General features: G+C 40.2%; 2 protein-coding genes across 2 annotated transcripts in view; one reads left to right on the top strand and one right to left on the bottom strand.

Moving 5' to 3' along the window:
* Positions 1–8113, bottom strand: LOC116065101 (gap junction alpha-1 protein-like). The gene is made up of 2 exons (XM_031320563.2): positions 8050–8113; positions 1–1255 (listed from the first exon to the last, which is right to left on the bottom strand). The coding sequence occupies exon 2, from the start codon at positions 1237–1239 to the stop codon at positions 154–156; it is 1086 nt and encodes a 361-aa protein (XP_031176423.1). The 5' UTR covers positions 1240–1255; positions 8050–8113; the 3' UTR covers positions 1–153.
* Positions 1–19154, top strand: part of LOC116036424 (bromodomain-containing protein DDB_G0280777-like) — a 1700590-nt gene that overhangs the window by 529207 nt on the left and 1152229 nt on the right. The window lies entirely within an intron of this gene.

Raw genomic sequence — 19154 nt, 5'->3', positions numbered from 1 at the left:
TAAGAGTCTCTATTCTGAAGACAGTGATTGAGGTCAGCCCCACATCTTACATGAACCTATGTGATGGAGTGTTTCCTTATTCTCTTGCTGCAGCCACACAGAGGTGGGAGGAGGAGGAGGAGGAGGAGGAGGAGGAGGAGGAGGAACCAGGGCTTACACATCCAGGTCACCTGGCCTAGGCTTGCTGCTACACGGCCTGGCGTCCATCAGCATCTCGTGTCCTGCTGTTGAGGAAAGTTTCTTATGCTCTTGGGTGTCATCTGGAAAGTGAAAGGCTTGTGCATGGGAGTTTGACATAGTTCTGAAATCGCCATTCTGGCCGAGCTGGCTTTGCTCTATGGAGTAGTTGGCCCAGTTCTGCTCATTGGCCTGCTTATTATAATTGCTGCATGAGCCAGTTCCACGCTCCCCTATGGCCAGTTTGTATCCTGGGGGGAACATGGGTGAGAGCGGGTCAGTCAGGGAGGAACAACCCTTACAGTAGGCGTTCTTGGTGGTGGACAGCTCTTTAGGGGTGGGGCTCAATGTGCCTGCACAAGGGTAGAGGATGGGTGGTTGCTTGCCCTTCGCACGATCTTTGATCCTCTTAAAAAACACATGGAAAAGCTCGATGACGTTGAGCAGCAGGGACACCAGCGAGACCACCAGCATGAAGATGATGAAGACTGTCTTCTCTGTGGGACGGGACAGGAAACAGTCCACCCTGTGGGGGCATGGGGACCTCTCACAGGTGTAGACTGCAGAAAGGCTGAAGCCGTAAATGTACCACTGGATGACCAGGAAGCCCACCTCGAACATAGACTTGAAGAAAATGCTGACTATATAGGTTCTGAGCAGGGGCCCTTTCATCTTCACTTTGCTGTGCTTTTTCATCTCAATTTTCTTCAGCGGGATGTTGATATCGACGCCGTCATTTTTGTTGCATTTCTGTTCCTTCTTGTTCAGGTAGAGGACATGAGCCAGGTAGAGAAGTGTGGGCGTTGACACAAAGATGATCTGGAGGACCCAGAAGCGGACATGGGAGATGGGGAAAGATTTGTCATAGCAGACGTTCTCACAACCAGGCTGCTGTGTGTTACATTTGAATGCAGACTGCTCGTCTCCCCAGGCTGATTCCACTGCAGTGCCCAGGACCAGGATCCTGAAGATGAACAGGACCGACAGCCAGACCTTCCCCCCGGCAGTAGAGTAGGCCTGGACCTCGTTCAGCAGATGGCCCAGAGCACTCCAGTCCCCCATTCTCAGGGAGTTTTAGCTGGTGAAGAAACAGATACAGTAAAACACATGTATGCTTTAAACAGTAGTATGAATGTTTAGGGAAGGTTGACATCCTCAGGATTCTTATCACGTAGCATTTTGGCATTATTATGTGATTAAACAGTATCGTTATTGAAGGAGACAAAACTAGATGTTTCATGACGCAAAAAACAAGCTAATCCGATTACTGAGAGCAGCAGCAGAAAACACATTCGGGTCACTTTATGCAACACTGCCCTTTAAATCCAGGCAAGGATATAAAATAAGAAATTTAATTGTAATAATTTTTTAGGCCAAGGACCCCTTCACTGAAAGAGAGACGGAGCAGGGACCCCCTACTACATATATCTTATAAAATGTAGTTGCACATTAAACTGGACCTACAATAACGTGTAGGGCAGCCTAAAGGCTTTACACATACCTTTTTATGGTGCACACAATAATAATAATATAAGCTTTTAAAAAAATTTTTTTGGCATATTCAAAATATTTATACATCATGTTTTAATGTTAAAATGTGGCACGGTAAATCCTTAACTGTAAAAAGCTTAACTGTATCTGTAGATGGCTACCTTATCTATAGGCCACATCAAAAATTATCTTTACTAATAAAATGTCAGATTCATGTGTATGTATATTTTCAGACATATTTTATAGTTATACAATATATTTATATATATATATATATATATATATATATATAATACTTTTTTTTTTTTTAAACCATTGGCGGCCCCCTGCAGCTACACTGAGGACCCCCTAGGGGTCCCGGACCCCCTGTTGAAGATCTCTGCGTTACATAAAGAAAATCTTTAACAACAATCTAGTATTAATCAAAAAGAAAAAAGTGCTTCATATTAAATTGCGAGAGCCAGTTTAGGAAACCCTGAAGCACGATCAATCAGACTGTTATGGTTGTGTTTGTTTCTGTTTCCTGTTTTATTTCGGTAGTCTAGTTTTCTGTCTGGTCTTGTCTGGTTTTACTTCCTGTCCCAGCTTTCGAGGATGTCCCACTTAAACTGACTTACACTTTTATTTCACTACCACTAAAATAGAGTCAGAGTTAGAGTATGCTAAACACAGACTACTTTTCTCATTTCCTGTAAAACTACCACCCTCCTTGATCACAATAAGCCACGGCTGTCTGCGGTCGACGCGGTGTTGATGCAAGTCTCAAAGCTTCAGAATAATAGAAAATGACTAACGAGCTACTCTGGCCGGGTTGTCGTTAATGTGAATTAACACACTCCAATAAACCACAAATGAAATAAATTGGTTATATTCAGTGCAAATCTCAAAGAAGAGGCCCTTAAAGTGGTTCTGTATGAGTCTTTTCTCACTTTTTGGGGATTCTTGAAGGGGTTACCAGTGGGTCCTCAGCGAAATTAGCAGAGCGCAGTGTGATTTTTACTATGGTCTAATGACAAACCACAGATTGTAAAAACAGGTTTAATCCGGTTTTTACTTTCACCTTCACAGCTGAAACGTTCCATATGGAATCATTAGTCTTATCAGCAATCTGATGGAGATTTCCAAAGTGGATCTCTTTCCACACTCTGACATGGAAATAACTAAGGAGAGCTGTAAAGGTTAGAGCAGATCGTATGAGGTAAAGAAGGAAAGCCTCCAAATGATAAAGCCATTTTACTACAGAGAGCAGGGGCGGATTGGCCATCTGGCAGGGGGGGGGCAGGACCATTTTTTTTTAAAAATGTGGGCCGGTCAGATATTTTTTTTAAATATACAAATAAATAGTCTTTACAGGCCGACAGCGCATAGGATGGGTTTTTATCGCTCGCACGATTATTATCTGGTTATAATAATAATAATAATAATAAATATTAAACATTTGGTCAGTTGACAACAGCCAGCCCCATTTTACCACCCAGAGGTTACTCATATTGAGACGTTCAGTCAAAATCAAGCACATCACCTTCAAATGGGAGGTTTGAAGGTGATTATATATATATATATATATATATATATATATATATATATATATATATATATATATATAGTAATGGAAGATTTCAAATTGACCAGGAGAAGAAACTGAATTAAAATAGATGTGCTGCTTCTCACGCTATGAGCCCTCATGTTCATGTACAATACGTACTTTCATGTGTGTTTGTTTGTGTGTGTGTGTGTGTGTGTGTGTGTGTGTGTGTGTGTGTGTGTGTGTGTGGGTTAGGGTGGTTGGAACAAATTCTGAAATTTGAATGCAGTGACGTGACCCTGAAGAAAAAGGATACTTTGCCAGTAAAATCATGTTGGAGCACTGAGGACCAGATGTTGCTTAACTATTTTATATCAGTCTGAGGCTAGAAAACCTTCAGAAAGCACTATCATGGTGGGAGAAGATCAGGGACATTTAAATGCATGCCAATTTAACTAAAGCAGCTGTAAAGAGCATGACTCAAATACACATTTTCCTACAGATAACTTTTGAAACTGATCAACAAGAAGAACATTCTCCATGGACTGCAAATATGAAAAGTAAAACCTCAGATTTTTCACATCTTAATGTTGTCCACTCATACAATTGCATGGAGAATTGCATGTGCACATACATACACATTAACATAATGTATGCCCTATTCAACAATTCACCAGGGATTAAAGCAGTTTGTTACTTTTTAGGAAAATAATTGGAATTGCATTGGAGACCTTGCCCCTACACAGCCCACAGCAATTCAATGGAAACATGTAAATAAACGGTACGTCAGAATGAGCAGGTTGACTTCATCTTTGCCCTCAAGGTGCCTCATTTTTCTGCAGTTTGTACTTGACAGTGTAACGACAGTCTTTGTGAGGTAGACGGCTCCGATTCAAGGGCAAGCTTTTATTTCTTTTCTTTAACTTTTTCTTTTTACTTTTTATCCACAAATGCATGACATTCAAAATGACAGGACACAAGTACTACATGTACAATATGTAGCAATGAGGTAAAATGATTAAAAAGAATACCAGAATTAAAACTACATAAGCTAGGAATCAAAATCTTAAGCAGTTCTCAACAAGGCTTTGAAAAAGTGATTCAAGTGGCCAAGTTGGCATCCCTGTGAGACTCGATGTGCGAATCATAGGTTCAGCTCATGGGTTGGTTGTGACTGTTGGTCCTTTCATCACATCACTCTCAACAACAAATAACTTTTTTAATGATAACATCTAAAGCATGTGAAATATACACCCTGTCTGAATATTGGTCATTTGTTTTCCTTATATCAGTTCTGTCTGTATTGTGTTTTACTCTCTAGCAGTAAAGCAAATTAAAAACACACACATATAACTTCTTATTCGTTCCTTGTGTTACAGTGTGCTCTATTGCAGTGTTAGGTAGACAAAAAAGAAGCAAATACGTGACAAGATATGTTGTTGTCGGAGTGATTACAAGTACTACATAATTTGAGTGGAACATTTCCCCTTTTTTACATTTCTCACAGAGGTTTCAGAGGAAAGGATGGCGGAGAAACCGGTGAAGGAAAAAGTGTATTACAACCCTCTTCATCCCAGTAACTTTGGTGGAGTACAACGTCTCCATCAGGGGATACAGGATGAAACTGGTGAAAAAGTCAGTGTTCAGGAAGTTAAAGTTTTTTTTATCTGAGCATGGTTAGGAAGGCGTGAGCGTGCGAGACAACATACAGTTTCACATTCAATACAATACAGGAGTACAACGTGCAATAGGCTACATAAAGGCTACATAAAGTGCAGATTAAGTAGGCATTACAAAGCTGACACAAAGGTGTGCTCTGACTAGATACTACTGTTGATCTTGCTTGCCTGGGTCCCCAATACAGAGCTACATTAAATGTAGCCAAAATGTAAGTCTCACAGACAAGATATGGTATGTTCAACATTAATTTGGTCGTTTTATGTATGCAGTACACAGTGGAAAAACTTATTTTGTATCATTTTGATGTAACTAGTAAAAACAGATTTGTATTGATAAACCACATTCACTTAAAAGATTGCTTGTGTTTAACTACTACTGCGGTGAAAGATGCCGATTTAATAAAAGATAACATAGCAGCAAGTAGTTTAGCTAATTATATTGAATATACAGACATTAAACATTTTTTTAAACCTTATGTGATCTATGTGATTTTAATATATCTTTCAAAATTATATTTTATTCTCCTTGGTGTACACAATGCTTAATCAACACACAATGCTTAAGATTCAGCTTTGCACCCTGTCCCAAATATGTTTCTTTGTAAAATGCCAACGTTAAAAGTAAGTAGTTCTAACTTGAAGTAATTAGTAGTACCTTGCATTTTACTATGGTCTTATGTTATCTGCATTTCAACCTGGGCTCAAAGCTTTGTACTATGGATTTTTACTTATTGTTATATTAATTATGCAAAATATATACATACAGGAATGTATGCAACTGACAACTTGGTCTTAATATTTGATGGCCTGTTCAGAGACTGATCGACACATTATATATCACTTAAGAGCTGAACCTAAGAATTTAAGACCACAACTTTTATCCTGTAACAGTATCACTGAAAAGACCCTGACGGGTGTTGAAACAACTACTATGATTACATCAAAACTCTGACTCAAACAAGGTTCTTGTTATTAACTAGAAAAGAGAGGATTTAAGAAAACTATAAGTGATATGGGAAAAATATAGGAAGCTTGTCCCTCCAAGCAAACTGTTTCTTTTTTAGGTATATCCAAATGTGATATTGTTCGACTATGTATTTCTATTATTGTTATACAACGTTTTTCTTAATTTTGTTTTGTTTGTTAGATTATTTATTTATATTTGTTTGTTGAATTATATGCAATTGCATGAGTGGACAACATTAAGATGTGAAAAATCTGAGGTTTTACTTTTCATATTTGCAGTCCATGGAGAATGTTCTTCTTGTTGATCAGTTTCAAAAGTTATCTGTAGGAAAATGTGTATTTGAGTCATGCTCTTTACAGATGGTTTAATTGAATTGGCATGCATTTAAATGTCCCTTCTCCCACCATGATAGTGCTTTCTGAAGGTTTTCTAGCCTCAGACTGATATAAAATAGTTAAGCAACATCTGGTCCTTAATTATTAATTCATTTTACATTCCACTCGGCTTTGCCTAACAGGCTACTATTTTGACCCTTTGCCGCACCTTTACTTATCATCAAGCTGCCACTTCCTCCTAACACATCCTGCTGCTGCAGGCTGCAGCATGATGGAGAAACACAGCAGCAACACAACTCTGAATGGAGCTTTTTATTTTCCAAAACTCCTGGATGGTTCGTAGACAAGTCGAAAGCCACATGCACATTGTGTAAAGCCGAATTAAAATATTACCGAAGCGCTAACTGAAAAGTTGTGCAGAATACAAAAATTAGCTAAACTATTAAAATGGTGTGCTTTTGATAGTGATTTCCCTCCTAACTTAAGTGATGAAAGATTTAAGACATGGGCAAAGAATGGGGTCACTGCTTACTGTACTCTGATACAAAAGGGATTTCTGAATAACTTCCAGATTATGAGGGAAGAATATGGTCTTGAACAGCAAGACTTGTACAGGTTCCTCCAGATGAGACATTGTTTTGACACACTTAAGAAAGATGTAGATATGGCAAATTTAGAGAGTGGTTTGATGAAAATCTTCATGTTTGCATACAACTCTGAGTCCAACTCTAAAACCATATCCAAGATATACAACTGCTTCTCACAAAGAAAATCACAGGAGAAAGAGTATAATTTTCATCCAGGAGATAAAAGACATCTCCATACACACACTCCTACAACTTTCCTGTGCTTGTGACCCATTCACAGGTGCAAATATTCCATTTGCAAGGGACACTGCATCATGACTGCAATTTGCCATTTGTGCGTGTGAACCACCAATGTTCACACACACATGCATGCACGCACACACACACACAGAAACAGACACACATACACACATGTACACCCACTCACACACACTCTCACACACACACATACTTCATGTTGTCAGTTCATGTTGTGATGTTGCCACTTGTTCGCAAATGTTCGCACACACATGCATGCATGCACGCACACACAGAAACACACACACCCACAAACAGACAGACACACACACATGTACACACACTCACACACACACACACACACACACACACACACACACACACACACACACACAGTTCATGTTGTCATGTTGCCACTTGTGCATGTGAACCGCCAATGTTTGCACACATGCATGCACGCACACACAGAAACACACACAAACACACACACACACACACACACACACATACACACAGACACACACACACACACACATACACACAGACACACACATGTACACTCTCACACACACACACACACACACACACACACACACACACAGTTCATGTTGTCATGTTGCCACTTGTGCATGTGAACCACCAATGTTCACATACAAATGCAGCATACAATAAAGCCAGCACAACAGCAACAGGATGTTTTGGATTGGAAAAAGAATAAAATGCATCACGCTCAGTGCACCTTATAGATGAAGCTAAAATGTATCCAATAAATCAAACAACTTTGACTCTATAGTTTATCACATGTTGCTCCATGTAGTTCTGAGTCTCAAAAGGTCTTTCTAAAAGTTTAATAGACGAAAATAGGAACCAGACAATATGAGCACTTTTACAAAAACAGTGAAGGAAAACTGTCAAACTTTATACATTGCACTGCGTGTAGTTTAGAGCGCACCGGATATTTTCCAACTATTTCTAACGGGCCAGTGAAGGGGGGAAAGTTTCTTCAGACACATTATTTTACAAATCTAGGAGAAAAGTTGCTCTAACTTACCTAAAAATTACAGAGAGAATGAAGAGGGACCTTCTCCGCCACTTGTAGAGAGTTGAAATCAAAGTTTGTGACCAGGAGGGACACTGATTGGAACTTATCAAACTTTGCTTTTAACAGAGTTAAGTTACAGTCACCTGATCTCTTAAGACCATACCTCTGTCTGCTGGGAGGAGAAAGAGAGAGAGAGAGAGAGAGAGAGACACACACAGAGAGAGAGAAAAGACGCTGTGCAGAGACAGCCAAGGTGTGGAGTTTGCTTTATTGTTTCCTTCAGAACAGATCCTCTGTAAGGAGAAAACAGAACTGAAAATGCATGGCAGCTTCAGATCTATTTTGTCAGGACTTTATTACTTTACACACATTAACGTGCATTGTGATCAGTGGACGACTGTAACTAAGTAGCCACATTTTCTCAACTACTGCAGTTTTGAGGTACATTTATGTTACTTCTGACACCTAGAGTTACTGTGCATATTTAATTTTATAAACAACACTTATTATTAGCTTATTAAATATAATGCATTGTGACAGATTCAACTACCCAATGTAATTATTACATGATTTAAATGCCTTGTACTGTCCTATCATGCCTGTTTGTAGTTCCCACTTGTTTAAACTGCCTTTTTTTCTCATGTTTGTAATTTTGTGTTTTTAGGTCTTTTTAATTTTTATTTCCATTGGTATGTTATGTATTTTTCGCTTCTCAAATTACTGTTATGGGTCTTAGTTTAACCATTTCATCATGTGAAGCACTTTGTGACATTGTCCTAAAAAGGTGCTATATAAAATAAAGTCATTATTATTATATTATTATAGTTCTTATGCAGTTTTTCTTTCTTATGACAGCTAATCCCTACAGTGTTTGTTATTTTTGCATTATATATTTCTATTATATTAGAATGCTCTTATGATTTAAAAAAGAAATGTTTTTTCAAAGCCCCACGTTAGAGTGATTTCTTCTAAAGCCTTCTCATGCTCCTTTGCTTTGAAATGTTATTAACAATAATTCAAGCACTACTCCTAAAATCAAACTAAAACTTTTGATATTTTTTAATACAATAATTGTTCTTCTGTATTGTGTAACTTTCCATTAAAACATCTGGGTCTCTCACACTCTTGTTGATCGCACAGCACCACCTAGTGGTGGAAATAATGCAATGCAGGTGAATGCATGGGAACGCTAGTGTACATGTAGTAAAACATAGTTTTAAACAGACTTGACATGTCTTAGGGTTTAATAGGGCTATTAGCTTAGCAAGAGGAATAAGAGCACAGGCCACTGGCCACACACACACACACACACACGGCAGATTGGTCAGTACTCTATCTGAAGTTCCTTGTGGGTTTAATGATGAAATTTATTGAAAAGACTGGTGAGGATCAAGAAGGTTGTTCTGGTGGAGATAGGTAGAGAGTTGATTATAAATGGCACGCTCAACAGTTTTGGAAAGAAATGGAAGAAGGGAGACGGGTTTGTAGTTATTTACCTCAGACGAGTCGATTGTTGGTTTTTTGAGAAGTGGGGTCACTCTTGTCTCTTTGAGGGTGTCAGGGAAACAGCCAGTTGACAAGGAGATGTTAATGAGATGAGTGAGGAAAGGAAGGAGGTCAGGAGCAATGGACTGGAGAAGGTGAGAAGGGATAGGATCCAGGGGGCAGGTGGTTGGGCGGGCAGAGGTAATCAAAGTAAGAATTTGATTTGGAGATAAAGGGGTGAAAAAGGAAAGAGTACTGGATGTGATGGATGGAAAGATAATTTCAGGAAGTGTGGTGGCGAATAAAGAGCGTTTGTCATCTATCTTTTTTACAAAGTAGTTGACAAAGTGGGTTGGTAGGAGGGAGGAGGGAGGAGGTGGACTGGGGGAATCTAGGAGGTTAGAGAAGATGGAAAAAAAGCTTTTTGGGGTTGTAGAAAGAGGATTCAATTTTGGTTTGCGCTTTTTGTTGCAGAAATAGAGGCAGCAAGGAGGAAAGAAGAGACTGATAGGTAAGCAGATCATCTGGGTGTTTAGATTTTCGCCATTTCCTTTCCGCTGCCTGTATAGTTGATCTTTCAGCACGCACTGAGTCAGATAATCACAGAGCTGGGAAGGACTTGTGAGCCTGTCGTGAAGTAAGAGGGCAGAGAGAGTCAAGAGAGGAGGATAGAGGAGAGTGTCTGTGGCAGCATTGGGAGGCATGAGTAAGAAAGAGTCAGATGGAGGGAGGGTTGATAAAGTACATGACGCCAGAGAAGAAGGAGAGAGTGAACAGATGTTACGGCGGACAGGTATAGTGTCTCTTGAGATATGGTTGTGAGCTTGGGAGAGAGTAAGAGATGAAGAAATGGTCTGAGGTACGGAGTGGAGTAACAGTGAGGTTGGATGTAGAGCAGTTTCTGGTGAAGATGAGATCTAGGTGGTTGCCAGCTTTGTGAGTGGGTGGTGAAAGCGAGAGTGAGAGGGCAAAAGAAGAGAGAAGGTGTAGAAAGGCAGTTGACTTCTCTGCCTGGATGTTGAAGTCGCCAAGAAGTACCAGCAGAGGGCCAGTTTCAGGGATGTTTGAAAGAAGGTCATCCAGCTCCTCCAAAAACTCTCCCAGAGGACCTCAATTCAAGGGGTTGTGTGTGTGAGTGTGATATGTTCATGGCTTTATTTCCTCATGTTTTTGTGTCTAAGTGCAGACTGGGTTTTTCAAGGCGTGCAACCTCTTCACCAGTGTGAAGGTAGTGAGAGAGGGACTCTCCATCCTAGAGAGGGAGTTTGTGGAATTCAAAGAATAGACCTTGACCTGCCTTCACAACAACAGTGAGAAACAACACCCAGCAGTGAGTGAGCCAAGCAGTCTGATCCTACAGCAGAAGGCTGAAACCCACGAGATGTACCAGGCCATGAAGGAGCTGGAGGAAGACAACCAGGCCCTGAGGTTAGCCCTGCACAGAGTGATGGAGGATCTCACCCAGCACTCCACCATCCAGAGCAACCAGCTGCAGACTTTACAGGCAGACGTCCACACCCTGAGAGAAGAGCTGAGAAATCATCGCCCCCTACTGTCACATCACCTCATATCAATCATATCAAGTTCAAATGTGTTTAATCAAATTCCACAATTATTCTCCCACTCCTCTCAGACTCCAGCTGCTGCCACTCAGCAGTTACGTGACTTCTCTAAGTGGGGGCGACAGAAGCTGCAAAGTCACATTCCGTTGTCTGACAGAAGAATTTCTTTTTGACTTTTTTTTACACACACACACACACACACGCACACACACACACAGAGAGAGAGAGAGAGAGAGAGAGAGAGAGACCACCTTGTCCTTATCTTCGTGCAGCTGCAGTTTCCACTCGCACAATCAATCCTTCAATCAGCAGAGCGAGACAGCAGAGAGAGAATTTTAAAGTTCGTCAAATAACTAAAGGTAAGTTCAGATTTTGAACCAGACTTAAAAAACAAAACATTTAAGAAGTAATGCAGACTTTTAGGAATCAATGTTTCACGGGACGTTGTTTAATAACTTATTTGTATTTTTTTTACATTTTTGCTTAATTTGCTTAATAAATAGTAACAGCTGTTTCATGTGAAGTCCACATTTCTTTGAATCGGTATCAGTGCGCGCTCCCGCTTTTAATGCTTAAACCTCACGTAAGATGACATCTGGGAAAACCTCTAAAAGTGTCAATATCTTTTAAATCTGTGCAGCCTGGTGAATTCGATGGTAGCTAAAAGAAAGAGTGGAAACTTTGTCTTTGTAAAATATCTTAAATCATATTTCTTCCGGTGGTAATTCTTACTGGTGCTCCTGAAAACATTTAGGGACAGAGTCTGGCATTGAGCTGCGAACTTAACACTGTAGAAAGAGTTGACTCATATTTCTGTATTGTAAATAGTGTGTAATGGTTTAGTTTATATTAACTATTAATAATATCTGTAGCACCAGTTACCCCCTTAAATACTTCTTTTTCAGTTTCAAAGTAAAAAAAACAGTAAATAAATACATCATCAAAAATACTTTAATTAATTACTAAATTAAAAAGAGCATTTCAAAACTAGAGAATGCAATTTCTGAAGAAATTGTGGTGTGATTGCTGTATGTTGAAAGGCTGATGCTACACTGGATTGCTGACTTGAATTGTGTTAGAAGAAGGTGAAGTAGTGAGAATAGTTGAAAAAGTTGGAATGGGTTTATTTAGTATGAATGTCTTTGAAAAGTTGAATAATACCCAGAATGTTTAAAATATTTGGAATATAATGATTTAATATTTGTAGTTAATTTTAAGATGATGCTAAATGGGATTGCTGGCTTCAATTTGGATGACGAAGCAGCTAAAGGAGAATAAATGAGTCTGAAAAGTGGGAAATGTGTCAGATTAGGTAATCTCAATCAACTGACACGGACACACGTACAAATGCACACACACACTCATACATGCACGCACACCCATGTGCACACACACACACACAGACACACACACAGACACACAAAGGAGGATGGTAAGATAGGAAGAGGAGAAGAGGAGGAAGAGGAGAAGAGGAGGAGAAGCAGCTAACATGACGTCATGATGGACTAACTGACCTCAGGCCTCAACACCATGATGAGGCTCTGGCACACCTTTGATAGTCCTGCTTCTGGCTTGAAAACCGTAACTCCTATCACTTAATGTTTAATACTGTGAGAGATATGACACCCTGCTGATCATCCTGTGCACGAATGGTGTGTGTTGTGTAAGAAATGTGAGTTGAGTAGCTGTCTGAAAAGGGCCTGTTTCTCTTGTTCTCCTTGTATTTCTGGTAGGATTTAGTACAGGAGACAGTGTGGCAGTTGGTGGACATGGCTTCACTTGGAAGCTCACTGTGCCTCGAGTGAAAGTCATATTGCCTCCCAAAGCACATTGTTAGAAAGGGCACAAGATTCCCTACATTTTTACATAAAAGTAATGTATGACGAGTTAAAACTGTAGATGGTATCGCAAGGTAAAGAGAATTTTGCGTCTGGCTCTTTCCACTGTCAGTTGGGCCCTGCCCTCTGAGTTTGAGCATTCCATCCCATACACACCAATGTAAAAATGGCAGAAAGGCATTTTTTCTAAGCTTCAAAGAAGCCTGGATATTTTAAAAAAGTATTAATGGGATTTGAAAGTTGAATACCAACCCTGAATGTATGAAAGATGTGGAACGTTTTAAAGTTTGAATGGAGTTTCTATGTTGAAAAATGTGGAAGGAGTTAATGTGCAAAAAATGTGGTACGGAAGAATAAAAATAAATACGTAGAATGCCTTCAGCATTCACACCAATAAACTGAATTCATTAAAAATGAATTCACTAATTAAATTAAGAACACAGCTTTTTAAGAGGAATTTTAAAGAGCAATTCTTTCCCCATTTTCTAATCCATTTCCTTGCTGCTTTTCCTTATCCAATTCTAAATCTGATGTTGAAGTAATGTCCCCTTTTATTAAGGCTTTCTGGGACCATTTGGGGCATTGTGCTGGTTGGTGAAAGAAAGCAAAATAGTATGGGAGCAAGCTCTCATTTATCTGCCATCCCCTACGTAAAAGCCTGTTGATTTTGTCCATAAAGATTTAGATTCTGATTGTGTAAACCCTCCGAGGTCGACTGACCCCGAACTAACGGAGGTTTCAACGGAGGAAACAAACATACATTAATTTTTCACAATATAGATTCATAATATATGCTAAATATTTCTGTTTTCCTCTCTCAGATCCATCCACCCATCCATCCACCCATTCTTCTATCTATCCATCCATCCATCCACCCACCCACCCATTCTTCTATCTATCCATCCATCTTTCCATGGGGCTGGTCCTTGCGTTGTTCGAGGTGGCAGAGGTGGCAGAGGTGGCAGAGGTGGCGGTGGCAGCGGGGGAGGCGGCAGCAGCTGTGGCGACAGCTGGGGAGGCTGCAGCTGGGGCGGCAGGGGCGGCAGGGGCGGCGGGGGCAGCGGTGGAGGTGGAGGCGGCGGTGGAGGCGGTGGATGCTTTGGAGTCGCCGGGGGTGTCAGACATTACATGGTCGGAGCATTCGTGGCTGGAGTCACAGTCAGAGTCAGAGGTGCCGTGGTCGACATCATTGCCCACGTGTGCATTGGAGACGTCGCCGGAGGCGGATTTGTCGGTGTCGTCGGAGGCGGGGACGTAGGGGGCGGAGGCGACAATTATATCTGCTGCTCCTTCTTTGACTTTATATTCAACTGCTGTTCTGAAGACTAATAAAAAAAGAGTTATAATGTATCTCAGTCCTGAGTGTAATGATATTGTGTCGGGAAATGAGAGAATTCTTTGATTTGTGCAAACAAAAGTCTCCATAAATGTAGTTACACTGTAAACCATTTCCCATATATTTAAATATACAATATGTAACATTTCTGCATTAAAATGTCTAAAAATGACCATACCTATGTTATATATTTTTAAGAGTTGTGTTCTTACACTATCCCAAATGTTTCCACCAAATTTCAAACCCAGAGAAATCTGTTATTTTATTTCTGACACGGGACGTTTCCTTTAGTCGGCTGTCAGTGGCGTCATATAACCTTTCACCATCTAGTTAACTGACATACGCCACAGAAAGAAATACTCGTAACCGTAATACTGCTTTTTTGCCACACAGCATCATTTTGTAATTGATTGCATGCTACTTTGCAACGTATATATACACACATATATACAGAAGATGTCTTATTTATTTATACATTTCAATTTTGATCCAGCTTAACGTTACTACAATGTGCTAGTGGACAAGTAGCTAATGCTAATGCTAATGCTTGGTGGGTAACATTATAGGGTTACAACAGCGTTCAACACGCTCATAAAGTTATTTTTAGTATGATTGTTTCGACCACGGTTAGCAGCACTGAGCTAAACCACGAATGAGTTCACCAGTATTGTTAGCATTAGCTGTATAGAAAGACGATTAATCTAATGCTAATTTAGTCAGCTAGCACAGGCAGTCTGTCTGCCTCACTCCCCCGGTGCAGAGAGACTCATTCGGGATGAGAGCTGACAACAGCCCCGGGACATATAGCTAGCTAGTTACCGTTAGCCCCCATTCAGCTATCAGCCAGACACTATCATTACAGCAATCTGAACCCGGCCAGCACTTAACTCCAGTGCCGGGTACTAACGACGCTAACGGCAGTTTAATGAAGCGTCAGGAAACAGACCATATCAGACCTAGGCAACCGAGTCAGAAAAATGACGATCCATAACGTTAGCTACGTCTCCGTTAGCACTACCGGTGTTCGTGCCGAAAATCTCCTCCCTGCTGAATTTCTTCCCCCTTCGCATTTAGCTGTCTTTACAGTTAGCTAAATCAACCAGAGTTGGGTTTAGCACCAAAACGAAAAGTTAAGATTACAGAAGAGTGAAGGGGGAGATAATTCCGGGCAGCTGGGAGATGTTCTGCTGCCGACAACGGCCATTGCACGTCCTCGCCGTCCCGGAGCCCCCCCCGGGAATTCCCCCCCACACCCGTCTCGCAGTCTCGTTGAGTAGCTACCTAGCGTTACAACAAACCCCGTCCGCCCAGTGTTGAAAACATCCAAAAGGTGACATTGATATGTAAAATATATTGTGATAGTGTGGTTTTAGCTGCTGGTAAATCGTAGCTTGCTGGCTCAATAACTAGCTAACTGGCCAGCTACCAAAACAAATCAAATCAAGAAAAACGTAATTATGCTGGGGAGACTAAAGCTATTTTATTAGAATGACATGAATACAAGTTAATAAATGATAAACTTGAATGGGTAAACTTGTCCGTGAACAGATGCGTTCTAACCAGCGAAGGTGTTTAACAATAAAAACTACAACTCCCGTAATTCCACGCAACTTCCCAACGTCATCAAAAGTCTGTGTTTACCATCCATTGTTTTGACTGAGAGACCCCTAGCAGCAGAAAGTTACATATTGAACGTTTAAAGTAAAAAGTACAATATTTCTGTAAAGAAGATAAAAGTCCATATATGCTTTTAGCCAAAAATGTTAGTTGTGTCATCTAATTATAATCTGTCTGCTATTTGACCAAATCACACTTTCAGCCTCCAGACTTCATTCTGGCTATAACTCGCTGAATTTTTTAGCTTCTTAAACTTTTATATAATGTATGCCTACCCACCATGAATTAAAAGAGCACTTTTCTCTCTCTATTTCGGTCTTTGTGTGTGTGTGTGTGTGTGTGTGTGTGTGTGTGTGTGTGTGTGTGTGTGTGTGTGTCTGTGTGTGTGTGTGTGTGTGCGTGCGTGCGTGCGTGCGTGCGTGCGTGCGTGCGTGCGTGCGTGTGTGTAATTCCCTGGAAGTTTTTTCAAATTTTGCCATCAACATTTTCTAATGCGATACTTAAAAATACTTTGATGGAAACATGATGTAAAGGTTCTTCCAGTGGTTGTCTATTGACCCATCCACCAAATTATTAAAAGAAGCCACTCAGGGGAGAGAATCAGGAGGAATGATAATTTGGTATAAATCTGAATATACGATTCAATAGAATTGATCAAAAGAGCTGACAAAGACATATTGATCGGCCCCACATACATCCAGACTGAAGGTTGTCATGACATTGTGTAAAGACGTTATTGTCGTCTTTGTTAAGTCAACTGTTTTTAATGTTTCCTCATTCCCAAAAATACAAACCAACACTTGATTAAGTGTCTGTAAGAAGAAACAGGCACAGAGCCAGAAGTATAAGGTAACAGGAAGTCAGACCGGAGAGTGTGAAACAGTCTATTTGGGTGTGTCCCTGGACCTCTTTACATATTTGGAGATCTGAATGTTAAACCCAAAGTTACACCCTTCTGTCAGACAAATCAGCTGGAGAACAGAATGTGACTTTACAGCTTCTCTCGTCTCCATTAGACCGAGATCAAATGATTAGAAAAGTCACCTAACTGCTGAGTGACAGCAGACGGAGTCTGAGAGGAGTGGGAGATTAATTATGGAATTTGTTTCTACTAATTAAACTTGGTATGATTGACATGAGGAACACATCAGATGATGCTGTTGCATTCATTGCATGAAAAGTGGGATTTTAGTCCCCGTAAATGCCTGGAAATCCCCCTAATTTAATTAGTTAATGACAATTTACGAAACGAACCATGACGTATGCGGCGAATAGCTCAAATTAGCATATGAATAGCAGCGTCACCGCGCCTGGCCAGAGAATGTCTGTCCTGGCTTGAATTTCCTCACTCAGTATTGGATGAAACCACTACTTTTAAACAAGAAAAATCTCTTGTGATATTTTGTTGTTTTTTTATTTATTTATTTAATTTTTTTCATATATGCTATGTTGTATATTCATGTCATTGTTATCCTAAGGAAAATGATTTGCCAGGAATGTGCTGTTTATTCAAAGATAGAGCTTTATTAACACAAAACACGATCGCAATCAGAAATAAACTATGTAAAAAGCATAGGAGACATACAGCACACACAACAAATATCCCACGCTCACGAGAAGTCAAATCCTACAGGACCGTCAACTGTCTGCTTGCCGCGGCCGCCTCAGGGCTGTTTGTAACCGGCAGCATTCTGTCTGAATTCGGTCCATTTTGCAGACGTCTGTGGTGCGTTGTCCTGTATTTCAGATCATCAGGTGTTGTGGTGTCAGCAGAAAGACTTCTCTTAGAAGACTGTACAGTGGTGCCTCTGTCTCCATTCCACCAGACAGTGTTGGATGAGCAAGACCAAAGAAAGGTCACTGTAGTCATACCACTATGCACAGTGGTTCAGCTCTAGGAGACTGTGATGTTGTTTGCATGGAATGCACATTTTACCTTTACGTCAAAGCCTGATTAAAACTAATTGTTGAAATAAATTGTTTTGTGTATCTTTTTTACATAACATTGGTCATTGCTAATGACATACACAGTAATTAATCTAGCATACTTTCATTAAATTAATCAATTCAAGCTAAAATGTAAGAGTCTATAATTAGGCTATACTGAGCCTGATCTATTTTAAGAGATTTTCTTAAAATGAAGTTAATACCTTTTAGAAAAATGTCACCTGGGGTAAAACTCCCCCTGCTGATACCCTGATTTGCATTTGTATAGCTCACAGCATTTTCATTTACATGTTAAAGCCTCCCCTAGAATTAGGGGGAGGGGGGGTGATGCGGGGACAACTGCCAAGAAAGGCCCACGTCAATTTCCGACAATTCACGGCAGTTTAACGTGTTTCCTGTAAATTGCCGTGTGAAGTCGTAAACCGCAGTAATGACAGCACTGAACCAACTGTTTCTTTATGGAAAGGGACACACACACACACACACACACACATACACACACAGATACACACCCACACACACACACACACACACACACACACACACACACACACACACAGATACACACAGGCACAGTTTTTCAATTTGGGGACATAACACCCATTTTGAATGGGCTTCACCAAATTTGGTGGTTACAACTATATATATATATATATATATATATATATATATATATATATATATATATATATATCTGAACTATATAGAAGTAATTAAAGCTGCAAGCAGTGATGAACAGCCGTCTGAGAAATAGTGGAGAAATAGTGGTCATGGCTATTCCTCAGAAAAAAACGGCATGCAAACTGCTGCAAGTTAGAGTACACTAACCAAACTCTTTAGTGCTAACAGACTCTAAACAATCTGTATGAACCAACTTAAATAACTCATTGGACAGAAACCTATGGTGGAGAGGAGGTCACTGAACAAACTGTTATCTATCATGGATACCCCGACTGACTATTTCTAGTATATTTCGTGTATTTTTGGTTTGTGCGTGAGTATGTGAGTTGTGTATGTCCTTGGTAACTTGCTACTTGCTGTTTGTCACAGAGTCATTTCCCAATTTGGGATTAAGTCCATCTATCTATCTATCTATCTATCTATCTATCTATCTATCTATCTATCTATCTATCTATCTATCCGCCCTGCACTACTACTACTATTACTACTAGCTACGCCCTGCACTTTTACTACTATTAGTACTAGCTACTCCCTGCAATGTTACTACCATTACTCATAGCTGCGCCCTGCACTGCTATTTCTAGTCACTGTTACATTATCTTTATTGTGACTATTATTGCCACTGTTCATCACACCCCCAACCGGCAC

The sequence above is a fragment of the Sander lucioperca genome, chromosome 13 (assembly GCF_008315115.2).
Source record: "Sander lucioperca isolate FBNREF2018 chromosome 13, SLUC_FBN_1.2, whole genome shotgun sequence".
In the NCBI taxonomy this organism is placed as follows: Eukaryota; Metazoa; Chordata; class Actinopteri; order Perciformes; family Percidae; genus Sander; species Sander lucioperca.
The sequence above is the reverse complement of the archived record's forward strand: the minus strand, read 5'-3'. Positions and strand labels throughout refer to the sequence as shown.